Source organism: Lolium rigidum, chromosome 6, assembly GCF_022539505.1.
Source record: "Lolium rigidum isolate FL_2022 chromosome 6, APGP_CSIRO_Lrig_0.1, whole genome shotgun sequence".
Taxonomy (NCBI): Eukaryota; Viridiplantae; Streptophyta; class Magnoliopsida; order Poales; family Poaceae; genus Lolium; species Lolium rigidum.
Window position 1 is genome coordinate 252,074,608 of NC_061513.1, and position 15,759 is coordinate 252,090,366.

Here is a 15,759-nt window from a genome sequence, read left to right on the forward strand (position 1 = left end):
TATTCCCACGTTAGAAAGTCTACGGATTATAAATATGTATCTAGGGTTTATGAAATAAACAACAATCACGTTCACCACAAACCAATCTAGGCGCATCGCCAACTCCCTTATCTCGAGGGTTTCTTCCGGGTAAGCATCATGCTGCCTAGATCGCATCTTGCGATCTAGGCGATACACGTTTATTCGCTGTTCATGCGTTGCTCGTGCTGAAGCCTTGTTGATGGCGAGCAACGTAGTTCTCATAGACGTGTTAGGGTTAGCATTGTTTCATCGTATCATATGCTTTCGTCCGTGCAACCCTTAGACGTCTAGCCGCCCTTACACCTATCTTAGGTGTAAGGGCGGCACCTCGCTTAATCATTATTTAGTAGATCCGATCAGTTATGATTGCTCCTTGTTCTTCAAGGATTAGTTTAATATCTGCATAGTTAGACCTTACAAACGGGTTGAAGGATCCAGTGGCACGTAGGGTGTAGTTTGCTAGCCCTAAACAGGATGTTCCGGGGATCAACTTCATGTTGGTTTTTAGGCCTTGTCTAGGGTCGGTTTACGATCACCGTGCGTGGCCGCCAGGCTCAATCACGCGTAGGATGTTCCGATTATGTGGTGAAAACCCTAAATCGTAGTAGGTCGTTTTAGCTTTATTTTGATCAAGCAGGACCACCATCCGATCGTACACCTCGTACGGATCATGGGTGGATCTCGCTCCTTGAGCCGATTCACGGGACAACCCGAGAGCCGATCGAGGCTCGTATTTAATGTTTACGTGTATGCCATGCAGGAAACTAAGCGAGGCAAATCCATCACCTTCCCGACCGGGTATAGGTCGGGTGGCACGCACTTGCATCAGCATCGGACGTGCGTGCCGAGTCTTTGCGGGCCGTCGCTCGAGGGACCAGGGCCAGCCGCAGTCCTGGGAGCCTCCCGGCTCTACTGTGTTGCCCGTCGCTGCTCGCCGGTGGGTTTCTGACCGCAACAGTTGCTTCAAAAAATTATGAAACTAAGCATCAACACCAGACCATAAGATCGGTTTAGAAAACTTATCCGTGGGCATGGCAACATCGATAGAGATACATACATCGAAGTCCGGTGTGAACTGTAGATCATAGGGCCTACAAATCCGCCAACCGGGGTTGGCCCTTAAACTGCTATGTGCTATGCTCTAACTTCATGGTGGCACTCCCGTCCATGGACTAACCTTGGGTGGGGTTTTAGGAAGGAAGAGATTTGGAAGCATCGAAGAGTGGAAGGAGGTGCTTTGGTTCACCAAGGTGTTTTTTTAAAGATCCAGTTTGAACAGACGACGGACCATAGCAACACACGGGCAAATGTGCTAGTTTAACCCAAGTAGGGCTACTTCTTTTGGGCTTAAGCTTATGGAGAAGCTGGCTTATGAATTTCGGTGGGGAAAAACTCCGGTGGAGAGAAGCTTCCAGAAACTGTTGTTTCACTTCTTTTGAGCTTCTGAAATATCAGCTTAATTTCTGTCCTGAGTTGTACAAAGTCTGTAATGCCCCTAAACTTTCTGTTGTTTAATAGATAGATATTGTTGCTATAGATAATTTGTTGGGCTGAATCAAGCACATTGTGAAAACTGCACCAAATCTGAATCTGAAGTTTGACAGTGGTGAATTTCGTTTGACGAAGGCCACAAAAAGAACTGAAGTAGCAAACAATAGCAGTAGCAACGGCAGCTGAGCAGCATCAAGAAGATGTTAGCAAACAATAGATTGGATGGTGGAGATGTTTACGTAAACTGGACTTCTTGGTGGAAATAAACCGGGCTGAAGCTAGCCCGTAAACTAGTGTACCTTAGAAGGCATGATGATCTCGACCGTCCATTGACTCCCGTCCATCTCCACCATCCAATCTATGCCAGCTCACAACCCAAACCATCCAACCTCGCAGCATCTGAGAACCGCATATCCCCGGGGCGGCCTGGGAATCGCCGTGGCCGCTACGAAAACGAATCCCACGCCACAGCATCTCCGACCCGGACGCACCAACCAAGTTTTCCCGATCCCCGAACTACAAATACCAAACGCGCCTCCGCCCACACGCGTAGGCGTAGGGCTTCCCCAACCCCAAGCGGCACGAATCCCAAAGCAGCCCCAGAGCGCCGCGCGAATCCCCAAGCACCCCGTAACCCTAGCCGACATGGCCGGCGGCAAGCGCCGGTACAAGCGCAACCCCACAGCCGGCGGACCCCGTCACAGCGCCGGCGCCGGACGCCGACGCTCGCTACCCGAGCTCCCGTCCTTCGTCTCCCCCACCTCCGTCGCCGCTGCGTTCGGCCCTTCCTCCTCGGCCGGGCGGGGGCGCGGCCGCGGCGGCCGGCGCGGCGGCGCTTCGCCCTCCGCGGCCCACGCCGTCCCATTCAGCTACACCACCCCTCTTCGCCCTTGCTCCGCCTCCTCGGGCGGGGCAACGCAGGTGCTGGAGGTGGGCATCGACACCGCCCCCTGTGCCGATCCGGCCGCCTCCGTCTCGATGTACTCATACCAAGTGGTCGGAGGGATCGGGCTTGGATTCAACGGCGATGACGACGCGGAAGACGACGATGCCGGTGAGCATCTCGGATTGGGATTCCTGGATCGCGGCAACGGGGAGATGGACAACCTTCCGGTGGAGGAAGCCTCCTTCGTGACGCCGAGGAGGCAGCCCAAAGCAAAAGGGAGGCAGAATGGGGGATATATCTCCATTGGGGGAGTTAGGATCTACAGCGAGGACACCTCATCACCGGAATCAGAGGGGATGGGTGACTCAGACGAGGAATCCGACTCTGAGTATGAGGTCGGAGACCGCAATGCCGATGTTGATAGCGATGAGGAAGATAGCGATGACGCCGAGGGAGATCGTGATTCTAATGAGGACGACTCACGGTCCGGCTCAGAGGAGGGTCTCAGCATCGGGGATTCGTCGCTTGATGATGACGTTGTTGCTGATTACATGGAGGGGATTGGCGGCAGCGAGGAGCTGTTGAGCAGTAAGTGGGTGGCCGGCATGAAATTAGCTGATTCGGAAGAAGAAGAAGATGATGATGATGAGATGAATACAGACGATGATGAGGATGGGTTCCTGAAGAAGGGGAAGGAAAAGCTTGAGGGTTATGCGCTAATGCGTGCATCTGAGCAGTATGGGATGAAGAGGCCGAACTCTGCTGAGAGGCGGAAGGGAAAGAGTACTATTGGCAGAGATTGTGACAGGGGCCTGGCTAGTTTGCCTGTCATGGGGCTGGAGGATGTGATGATGGTAAAGGATGTACGGATGGCCAATCGGTCAAGGAAGGGCGCAAAGGGTTCATCGTCTCAGCTCTCCAGCTCCTGGCCTAATGAGGGTCGGAAGAGCAAGAAGTATCACAGTGTCCCAGGTATAAACTCTTCCACGTTTTGTGCTGTTTTTCTTTGCCCTGTAAAATGACTTTATTCGGATGAATTTGAAAATCGAACATGGAAAATTAGAATGACTATACCGTGCCATGCAAAGGCATTCATTCACATTTGGTGCACGTCTTATGAATTTATGGATTGTTTTGCTGGTACAAAATCTCAACCTTTTCATATGTGATATAGGTGAGAAAAAGAAGCACAAGAAGGAGCTCATTGCAAAGAAGCGCCGTCAACGAATGCTAAGCAGAGGAGTTGATTTGCAGCAAATTGATACTGTGAGTCATATAATTGGTTTTGCATCAACTTAATTTGTTCTAAAGATTGTTGCATGTTTTGTCCATTTGTTTGATTCTAAGGTATCATGCCTGGATTATGTGTTATAGTTTACTAGTGCCCTCCTAGTTCAACTGCATGACCCTTTTATTATGAACTTATATGATACTGTAGACAGTGCTTCTATATGTCAAGATGTAGAGTAGGAGAAACCAAAATTGCATAAGTTTGAACTTCTGTGATCAAATACGGGAGTGAGTGTAATAGTTACTAGTTCTATCAAAACATTTCCTTTTGAGCGCACTACGTTTAATTTCACCTGCAATTATTTTATACTCCCTCCGTCCATAAATAGATGCCAAAAATTTATTTAAATTCGGATGTATCTATACACTAAATAATATCTAGATACATTCAAATTTAGATAAACTTTTGGCATCTATTTATGGACAGAGGTAGTAGAATATATACCAAAGCAATGCGAGTGCTGATGAAGGCTGCATGTTCAATAATGATGTTATGTCAGCATTTTGCTGTTCTGATACTTTCAACTTGCCCATAATTATGGTTGAAGTTTGAGCTGTCTTGTTTCCTGAAACCGGATAACTTATGTCTTTTATACTTTCTTCGATGATACTGTCCATTGTTTCTTACGGTACCTTGTCTCTAAGGCTAAAATTTCTTTCTATTGATGAGTGGTCTGGTTTTCTTTCCTATATGCAGAAACTGAGGAAGATGGTTGTCAATCGCCTTGATATGTTGTGCTTTCAGCCAATGCATTCTCGGGACTGTTCTCAGGCATGTTCAGTTTGGGTGTTGCTCTTTGAGGCCTTTGTGACGATTTTACTTAAATACATCTTAAATCAATTTATGTGTGTGGTCTCTATTATAAAAATCCAGTTTTTTTATAACTTGTTCACGGCAAAACTTGAACATTAGTGTTTCATATTGCTCAGTAGTGAATGATCAACTTAACTTGCATTATGATGTGACTAGGGAAATTTTGGTCAGACACAATCAAGTCTAATACATTGATGCTACATAAATTATTCAATTTATAATCCTTTCATTCTCGTATGTATGACTTATTATGTTCTACTTCATTTGTAGGTACAACGCATTGCGTCTATTTATCAATTGAAAAGTGGCTGTCAAGGTTCAGGCAATAAAAGGTAACGCTGAAGACTTACCTGACATATATGACAGGTTAATAATTGCGAGTTATGTGCAGAAAGTGGCATGCCCACTTCCATGATATTGTATATTCCCATCTCTTGGATGTTGACATTGTTTAATAAGCTATATATCATTGATATTTCTTATGTTGCAGCACAGTAAGGAGAGCACCAAATTGCAAATATCATTTTATAATCTATGTTCATGTCTGGTTGGAGTGCCAGGAATTTCTTGTGACGATAACTACGCAGCGAAGATCTTCACATCATTCATTGCCATTGTGCGGCCAAGTGGGCATGGACTAATGATTGCATTGTCTTAATAGTTTCCAATGCCTATGCAGCTTTGGTAGAAGTTAATGGTTTAGCGTCATATATTTTCTATTCTAAGTTAATCTGAGGTACGGAGGGTGCATGACCTCTCTTGCAATGACACCATTAGTCCTATTGTGGACAATGGTGAAGGGCTTGGTGGCGTACCAACCACTGCCCTGTATTGCATGGGCACTGATACGAGACGTATGCTACTGACATGCACGCCTGTCGTGCTCAGTGCGAATACTGTCTAATATGACAAATGCGTAAGCGATGTGTCCGTGAATATGGCAACTACCATAACCTGGTTTTCGTACCATAATGGTTATGGGACAGTTAGCTGCAGGATGTTGCACCTCCCACCCATAAACTTGTGTCTCAGTGCACCTTCTTTTGTGCTTTCTTGTTTAGTCATGCTGATTTCCTAGCATTTACTGTTCTCTTCAACATCAATCCTGTAAATGCAATTAGGTAGGCATTCTAATAAAAGATGCACCATATGAACCTCCTTTCATCTATAAAGCTCAATCAATTCGTGTCAAATGTGTCAAAATATTATTCTTATTCAGTACCAAAATTTTTCTCCCTTGCAGGTTTGTTACAGTGACATTAACTGGACAGTCTTCAGTGCCATCAGCAGATGGTCAAGTTCGACTTGATAAGGTAGGTAGCCTCTGTGTTCACATATTTCGACTATAATCTGTTTGGTCTTTCTCTTTTAGTGTCTACTTGTTTCTTAGCTATCTCCTTTCTAACTATTTGCTTCTTCCACCAATTCCAGCTTCTGGGGACTGAGCCTGAAGACTTCGGTGTCAATTGGAACAGCTCCAAAAGACCAGGAAAAGTGAAGGGCCTTTCAGCTCCAGGAAAATTGGCAAGGCAACATGATTCTTGTGGGAAAGCTCCCGTGAAACAGGTCTCATTTGCGGAGCGTCCTGTATCTTTTGTGTCCTCTGGCACTATGGCGGAAACTATTGCTGAGACAGTAGCAGTTGGCTCGAGTGGCGCTGAGGCCTCATTGGAGAAAGTTGTTGAAAGCAACTCCTTCAAGCTGGGCACTTTTGAGATGCACACCAAGGGCTTTGGTTCCAAGATGATGGCTAAGATGGGATTCATCGAGGGCACTGGTCTTGGCAAAGATGGCCAAGGGATAGTGCAGCCTATCCAAGCGATTCATCGCCCCAAATCTCTTGGGCTTGGTGTAGAATTCGATAGCGAAGCGGAGGCGGTCAAAGCAAGGTTGGAGCCGCCATCTAATGCAAAGCCAGAACCGAGTAAAGCAAGGTCAGAACAGAGGGGCAGCACACGGCCACTGCAGATGAATAACGTCGGCACTTTTGAGAGGCATACAAAGGGGTTCGGATCCAAAATGATGGTGAGAATGGGGTTTGTTCCTGGTTCTGGCCTGGGGAAGGATGGCCAGGGCATTGTCAACCCTTTGACTGCGGTAAGACGACCAAAGTCGCGCGGTCTGGGAGCTATGGACAAGTACTAACATGTTATAATGTATACTTTTTATTTGCGTCTCTTGTCATGTGAGTACTTGTGACAGTCACTTGCCTTAGATCACGTAGGTGTATGCTAGGAGAGCACAGCCCTGTTGGCCAGCAGGCGCCCGTGTTTTGATGCCCCTTGCAGTTCAAGTAGTTGTAGTAATTATCTTGCGTCGACTTGGAACCTTGTTTACATTGCATCAAGACATTCCCATGTTCTGTTGTTTCCCTCGTTATATCATACTCATCTAAATGACAACTTTGTGTTTGTGTTCATGTGAGTTGAGACCGAATGGCCTATAGCGTATGCTAATTGTGATATAACCAAGAAATCATTTCTTGCGTTCTGTCAAATATTGGAATATTGTGCAAGAGTTAGGTTATGTCTGATTTTGGGTTGTACTATTGGAAATGGCAACTTTGTACAGTTATCATCTAAATTGCAACTCTGTTTGTGTTCATGTGAGTTGAGACTAAAGGGTTCGGTAATTGCGATATGACCAACAAATCATTTCTTGTGTTGTTCTGTCGAATAGTGGAATATTGTGCAAGAGTTGGGTTTTGTCTGAATTTAGGTTGTACTATTGTGTAGTGTAATTTGGGCTGCAGAGAGTTCTTTTTTTTTGAAAGACCTACAAACGCAGAAGCTTATATATTCTTCCTATAAATGTTGATAGAGTACCAGGCCATCCAAGGGGTCTGAGGGGGCAAAAGAATCATGATCGCTGGTTTCACCTTGCGCAGTGATTTTTCCATCCCACTTTCTACCTCAGCCGTTAGATGTGGTAGTTTCTTTTTTCACCCGCTGCTTCTTTGCGTGGCTCGATGACAGCTGGGACCGAACGTCGTGCGGGTCCAGCGAACAGAGACAACAATGTGGTTCGTTTTGCGTCACCTTGTTTGGGATCGCGCACCCGAGCCACTCCCCAATCCCTGCCTCCTCTCCACCTCCCCAATCCCTGCCTCCTCTCCTCCTCCCCAATCTGGGCGACCTCTCTCCCTACCCCAGCGCTACGAGGCAGTGCAGAGGAGGCTGGCTCGAATCCGTCCAGAGGAGGCGGAGGATCCTCCCGTTTTCGGGCTCGGCGGTGCGGAGGGTGAGCGGCGGGCGAGAGCGGCGTCCCGGAGGAGGCCGGCGTCGCGGGCGACGAGGGGATTGAGTCCCGCCGGCTCAGAGGTCGAGCTCGCGCCGTCTCGCCCTCCCGGCCGCGTATGCGGGTACAACGGTGGCGGTTGCCTTGGGAGAGGAGGATGTGGCGGCGGTCCTTGGTGCGGGAGGTGGTGGCTGCCTCGGGGGACGAGGATGCGGCGGTAGTCCTTGGTGCGGGACATGCGCGAGGAAGCACGAGGTTTGCTTCTCCCTCCTTTCTCTGTCTCTTCCTCTCTATCTATCTCAGCAGATTTGATGCTCGACGCAGCAGAAGAGGAGGCAAAGCCGGCCGGTGAATCTTGAGCGAAAAAGTGGTGGATGGACAACCTAGGGTTGTTGCTGGAAAAGTCGGAGCGCCAGATCCGCAGGCTCCCATATCTTCTCCTTCCTTTCCAGCGATGCAGCTAGTATTTCTCTTTCTTTATCCCCACTCACAAATCTGCCTCTCTATATTCTAGGTGTATAGATTTCTTTAAGATTTGCCTCTTGTTGTTGGCTTTTGTTCAGATAGAAGGGCCAACTTGGGAGAATCGATTTGGTGAACATGAAGGTATGATCAGCTTGGCCTAAAACACTCGTATTTGCTAATTGTATGCATTTTTGTTCATCTCGATTAATCCTTGCCCAGCTCATTTGTAGAGATATGTGCAGGTTGTATTTCTCGATTAGTCCCTTCAGATGCTGCTTCCCTTAGTTTCTCCACCTTTTTTTCTTAATGTTTCTTGACTATTTGGTTAATTTCTGATAGGATTGAACTATATGTTATTTCTTTGATGCTCATGAATTGCTTGCAGGTAGATTTTAGATACCAATAGAAAACATTCACACCAGGTTAACCATTGCTTTGCAAGCTGAGCTAATGCGTGTACAAGCAAGAGTGCGTGCTTCCGCGACGGCGCCGGTGATTCTGCCTGCCAAGCCGCTGGACCACAAGTTGCTTTGGCCATCTTTGTGGGTAACTGTGAAAAAGGATTCGTCGGTGAGGTTGGTATTCACTTTTTGTGCTCAGCATTCATAACAGTTCCATAGAAGATCACGAGTCCAGTATTTAGTTAAATGCTGGAGGGATTAGTTGTTTCTTTCAATAGTGCTTGGTTAATGTCTGGAGTTGTTTCTTTCAGCATTCTTACTTAAATTTATACTCTGGCTAATAATTTAGAAGTGCATTTATAGCAATATCACTAACAATATTCTACTTAACATGCACATTATATTGTCAAGCAATGTGAATCTTCTTTCTAACCGGTTCTTTCTCCCTTTAACCTGCAACTTTGTAGCATGGGACGTAACATATTTGATGATGCTTGGAGCTTTGGGATCAGTTCAGATGTTACTGGGATAGATGAATAGCCCGAAACTTTGAGAGGATGCCTAGGTGAGCACCCAGATTCTGAGTACCGGCTCTTTAGCGCTGTTTTACTATTTTTCAAAATAGGAGCAATGTGATTTCGCTCTCTAGAGACTCAAATTGAATAAAAGATCCTTTTGGTACTGTCTATTACCCTTCGTGGATAACAGATGCCACAAAAAAAAAGAGGATAGCCTAGCCTTCTTAATGTACTTCCACGGCGTACATCCTATTTTGAGTTTGACCAGTCCTTAGTGCTCACTTTTATATGATTTCTTTTCTCTTTTTGGCTTAGTGAAAGTGTTTTTGCTGTAGCAGATACCTTGTGCTGATTTACATGGATGAGACATATATTCTTACAAATATTGTGCAGATGTTTTAGTTTCTATACAAGAGTACCAAACTTGTATACTGTTGAGAGATTGATGTTGATATTATATTATGAAGTAGATACAATCCGGCTAGAATTGTACAACTGTACTTACATTTATTTTCCCCAATATAATGTAGCCATATATTCTTCGCCTGTGATGGTTAGCATTTCATCAAAATTAAGATTATAGGCTTTATAGCAAACACAAGGAGCTACCACTGCATTTACTAAACTGATATGCTATTCGTGGAGCCTCTAGAATATTTTTCTTTGGATTTCTTGCCAGATCTCGGCTTGAAGAGTTTCGCTTCAGGACTTTGGGTTGAGTTTTGTGTGCTATTTGGGAGGGGAGAACATTTTGTTCATTTGGCCCTGGCTGCCAATGTTTCTCGATTTTCTTGTTTGCTTTGGAGGTTTTTTTGTACCATTTGGTGTCAACTTCTCTGATTTTGTGCCAATGTCTCTTGTGTTCAGTGTTTCGTTGAATATCAAAATAGTGTTCCTACACGTAGGAATAAATGCACAGCTCACGCTCCGGTTATTCATTAGTGGTATTTTGCACACAATATTAGGTGAACAAAGCAGGGTGAAAATCTTGCTAGCAACTGAACAAAGTGGTGTTTTAGCTGATCGCTATCCTCTTGCCCATTAATTACTTTGTCCAGTGAAATATGGTAAACTGGAACTTTTGCTGCAAAATAACCCTAGATAGAATCAATATGTACTAATGAAAATTTAAGCAAATCCGTTCATATCCAAGATGTTTTATGTACATGTTCAGCGGGATTATTTGGACATTGCAAGAGGGATTATTTTTCTTTTGCAGTATTTTCCTTTCAAGTATTGTTCGACTCATATCTTTTTATTTTACGAATTTTAGCATTTTCCGCTTAATCTCTGCCATTTATATAGTCATCGGCGAATGAAGCTCGTTGTATGGTGGCCGTGATGCATCGGCGAATTTCACCCGCTCTCTCTCTATTTGTAGCATAATGCTCGTGGCATGGCTGCCTTGATGCATTGTGAATCTTTACTATTAAATGGGAGTTGGTCGTTTGACACTCAACACATTTTGATGATCATCATTTGGAGCATCTTGTCCGTCCAATATAATCTCGCAGCCTATGATTTAACATGCAATCGTCCGGCGTAATTAGAAGGCAAGTCACACGTCTCCTTCCATGTGTCTGGGCACAATTAATCTCTCGGCAAAAAAAATCATGCTAAATCAATCACGTATCTCCTAACTCGTGATACAAATTAGTAAAGATATAATTGTGAACATTTTGTTTCCTTACTTGCCTTGATATCTTTCCTATCCGTAGAGGTAAGAAAATCTCTACTTATCTCTACTTACTTAAAAAACACGAACGCCTTCCGTTGTCAATCTGATACGTTGTCCGTTTCATCAATCGGTCGATTGCTTCTTCCCATCCTCTCCCATCGGCCCCGCACGCGCCTACTGGGTCAGGCCCAACCAATCCTAGGCATCACATAGGCTGGTCAGTGGTCACCCAACCTCTCCGACTCGCGACGCTAGCGGCTAGCCCTCCCGCCCTAGGGTTTTTGGCCGCCCCCGATCAGGACAAGGCATGGCTGTTGGCTGGCACCATCGATCTGAGCCGCCGGACGATAGATTCATACTGGCGGTCGCAGATGGTAGACGACGTCACGGCGGAGGACGAAGGTAGCTCGTCTACAAGATCGAGGAGACCATCATGTAACACTCTGGTGTCCCGGTATGCTAGATACGCGCTGCTTCTTGATGTCCCTCTCCCTACACCGACGCCTCACTGCCACGCGCTCGTCTCACCCAGCAGCAGCGCCGCTGCCCTTCCTGTCTCGGCGCCCGCAAATGCTGCTACCGCTGGCATCTCCCGTGATACGTATCCAGCCCGCTGGACGAACTCCTCACGGGCATCGGCCTCCATGGAGACGACGACGGGGTGGAGTGTGAGTATCGGTGCCGGCCAACAAGGAGAGCGGCGAGGAGTGGGGGCGTCGGCGGCGGGGCAGTCCGTTCGCCGCGGAGTTCCCCGATCGGGCTGCTTCTGTGAGACCAAGGATTTGGATTTTTAGGCCTCTTCCTTCCCAGGACGAAGGTGGCCAGTTCATCAATCATCAGCTTCGCTGGGAGGTACGCATCAACGCACCTTGGTTCCACTAACCACACAGAACCAAACTGAGCACGAACCTTTTGCAATTGATTTGCCCAATTAGGCAATTAGTGATCGTCGATTGTCTGGTGATGTTTGCAATTGCAGGTGAGGAAAACATTGTGAAAAAACAAATATCTGAATTTGGTTTTATACCTAACAAACCTTTTACTGTCGTTCAGTATTTTGGGCTGCTAAGGACACCAAATGGTGTTTATATTGTCTGGCCTATCATGATGGGAATATTTACATATCAGTATTGTGGTTGAACTCAACATTCAATTCATCGATATCCTGAAAGAGTCAGTCAATCATTTACCCAAGAGAATGCATATATGCTGATATCCCTGGATATTTAGTCGTATGATATTTCCTACTGTGTGATAGGCATGATTGATTTCAATTGTGAAGCTTGTTTTCTTACTTGCCTCTATAGGTATGATGCAAAAACTATGAATTGTTACCTTGGCAGGGTAGGGAGGGGACACAGAAGAGGAAGAGGAGAGCCCTGGTGGTGTGGTTGCGGACGCCGTGTTAGGTATAGGTGGATGGACCCGGAACTTGGTGGCCCAGGCACACCTCATGCGCGATGCTCACCGGCACAGTCAGCAGCGGCGCTATTCCTCACCTCGTGCCTCCCTCCTAGCACTCTGCCTCACTCTGCCATCTCCACAGGTATAATATGGCCATTATGCTCTGCACAGGAATGTCATTTAGCTGCGTAAATCTCAATCTTTCAGCTTTTATCTGCAACTTAGTCGAGGGGAAAAAAATCGTCGAAGAAGATTTGCTAGCAATTAAGTGTGTATACAATGGGGCAGTTCTGTCCAGTTTGTACGCATTTACGAGATGGATGGGTGATGCTTTTAGCCGGTATGTTTATATGTGTTGCATATGTTTTCCCCTCTTCTTCACTGCGCTCTCTCTCTCTGGCATCGCTACCGGGCTTGAAATCCACTTCTGCAAACCTCTCTGGACCATCACTTCTACCCATGAGCACCCAGATCTCATGGGAAAAATCTGTCATCACCCCCACCAGCGGCCACAACACTTGGATAGTTGGTACCGACAAACTCCGCCATTTGTTTGTGCAGTACATGCTGATTTGTGCAGGCTTGAGGTGTGCCTGGCTGATTTAGAGGCTTGGAACGGCTACTCCATCAAATGTGGCGAGGATTATCTTCCATGCTATATGTTAAATAGGTTGCTCGATAGATTCAGTGGTTGAAAATTTCTCTCTTTATTTAGTACATTCCAACAAGATAGCGTGAGATTTTCCAAAAGTAAGGTACATTTCTGTTAATTGCATATGTCAAAACCTATTTCTATTGGCACTTATTTCAGGATCGGTTGCTTTTCCTTATTGTTTTGCATTATGCAGCTATGAAGCTGAAATTTCAAAGTGAAGTGCTTGTAGCATGTGCTTGAACTCTAGATTCTGCAAGTATTCAAAATGATATAGCTACCTTCTAACTTAAAACTTCAGGGTACTAAGGCTTTAGTTCTTAAATCACTTGCTCAGTTTAGGGTTTTATCTATGAACAACTTCTCTCATCAAAGAATTGATAGAGAACATACAGATCACAGAGTTAGTACAGGTTGGTACTCTTGGACCAAATGTCGTTATACTATAGTAACAATGTAGAAGCATGAGCAAAATATTTGCATCAATTTCAAAAGTTTACGTATAAGTTCCAAGCTTTGTGATGTGGGTTCAGTCAGATGATTACATGTTTGAGTATTTACATGTTTTGCTTGAATGGTGGAAAGAGAGATATTTGAATTCCTTATTGCAAGGCTTTCCAGGAAACTCAGAAATCACTTTCAACATTTTCTTTATTTATAAAATTCACAATTATATAGTTACAGTTTGATGTCTGCATTTGCAGAGTTTTAGTCCCCGATTTAATTTAAATCCCATGCTTATGCATTCTTTTGTACTTGCTTTAAATTCAATACCGTACAATACCGGAATGGTCTTGTGAGGTACCTAACTTAAATTATTTTTACGAAATGTCCAGATCAATGACGGCTATAGAGCCCTTCCAACCTACAACCACACAAACCATCGAAGATGTGTTACGAGGCTCTTCCAACAGAAGATACAACTACAGAACATGAGCCTTGTACATAATTTTCAGCTTATGCCTGTTTTGTTTTTTACTTGAGCTTATGCAGTTAAACTTTATACAACCTATATTTCAAATTGATTATGAGAATGAAAGAAGTTTACCTTCTGCATATTTTCATCCTCGTACAACAGGTATAGTCTTACATATGTGAATTCCTGATTAAGTTATCTACTTGGCCTCCATAATGTAATGTATTATACATATATATGCTTCTGCCTATCATATTATCTGCCCCGTTCGCTTCAAACTTTGCAAAAAGATTAGCATACACAAAGCTCTGCCATCACCGTTCAGATGATACGCCAAGGGCGTGGCTAGCAAAAGCAATACAGAATAGAACTGTGTTGTGAAAGAGATCAAAAGTAACCCCCGCTAAGAGTTGTGTTGATGTTGAAATGCCGATTAATAAGGTCTCTTCCTTCACATATCACACCCGTAATCGTTTTGTGAATTATGTTTAGGTGTGTAGTGAGAAAAGAAATTTAAGGACCCGTAGCAACGCACGGGCATTCAACTAGTTGTGTTAATATGATACCATTCTCTATTTTTCTATTCAATTTTGTATGCTCCTTGACTTTTCTTGTTCGTTTCACGCAGGCAGATGGTTTGCTGCAGCACTCGTATGTCGAGGTAGTTTTGGTGAGGCCGGGTCAGGCCCGATCCATTGCCTCCTTCATGGTCCAGACCAAGCTCTCCATCAAGGTATGTAAAATATCCCTCTGGAGAATACTATGGTGAATTTGGGATTGGTTCAGTTAGTAATGTATTGAAATACACCCAACCTGTTTTTATTATGGTGGCTTTGCTATTTAACTAATATTTATCTCTCATTTTTTGTTGTGCTGCAAATTTTTTTTAAATCTTCATTATGCGTGATCACAAGTGATCATATTTCTTATAAATTTAACTATTGCCAGTCGTGTCCTACATCCTGGTACTTATGCATACACTGGGAAGTTCATTGCTGCTGGGCTGTGATGTCTTTATAATTCCTGAACTGTGCCCTATTTTGCACTATGGTCTATTTGCAGAGAATGGTTTTGGATCTTTGGTATTAATTAAAGAGAATGCTAAAGCATATAGAAGAATGGTACCTGTAATCATGGGATGTTGTGGTTTAAGCTTGTTTGCCTGTTGTTCCAGCCGATGTGCGTATCCATTGCCTCTTGTGTTGTTGATCGATTACTTTACAGTCTTCCAGATAGAAGAATTACACCTCAAAAAGGCTTTCATTTTTATGGTAGAATTGAGTCGTTAATATGAAGGACCAGGTCACCGACAACTTGTTTTAAGATTGTAACCATGAGTGGTGTAACTGAGTTTATAAATTGTAAATCCATGTGGTGAAATGGCCGGTTCAGTTTTCTTGATTGTTATGTACTTTGCACCCATATATACTTCTTTAAGCTTAATCATGTTCCTTACGCCAGTTAAATCTCTACTTGACTAATTACAGAAAACCAATCAACGTGGTCAGAGCCAGCCAAACAGGATAGCATGCAACGTATGTACCCAATCACCCTTGGAACCTAATTGGGTGTATTATGGGGGTTCTTAGTATTTTATCCTTTTTGTGATGGATTTTAACCTGAGAGGATGTGACCATTAAAATAGGTTGTGAGTTTCTCTTATTTTGACTTGCATCCAGGTATTATGGGCAGTGATGTGATGTAGCAGAAATGAATGAAAGCTTACACACTTTGTTTTAGCTTTATGTAAGCAAGGGGTAACTAGGTGAAAGAAATGACCAGTTTACGCACATCATTACCTTTCTATTATGGAGTACTTAGAATTGCTCCATTCTTCTATGGTTATTATAGGTTTCAGAGTAGAAGAATATGTGTGGTGTTCATACCCTCATTCTTGTCAAGTTTCAATCATTTGCACGTGCGCGCAGGTCAATCTGCCGCTTTAGGTTTGATTTTCCAATTTGAAAAGCCACAGTTTTGAGTCCA

At 44.5% G+C, this 15,759-nt stretch overlaps 1 protein-coding gene across 1 annotated transcript; it reads left to right on the forward strand.

Moving 5' to 3' along the window:
• Positions 1 to 2,068: 2,068 nt before the first annotated feature.
• Positions 2,069 to 6,921, forward strand: LOC124658843. The gene is made up of 6 exons (XM_047196849.1): positions 2,069 to 3,370; positions 3,573 to 3,664; positions 4,386 to 4,460; positions 4,773 to 4,834; positions 5,746 to 5,815; positions 5,934 to 6,921. The coding sequence occupies exons 1-6, from the start codon at positions 2,158 to 2,160 to the stop codon at positions 6,645 to 6,647; spliced, it is 2,226 nt and encodes a 741-aa protein (XP_047052805.1). The 5' UTR covers positions 2,069 to 2,157; the 3' UTR covers positions 6,648 to 6,921.
• The last annotated feature ends 8,838 nt before the right edge of the window (positions 6,922 to 15,759 follow it).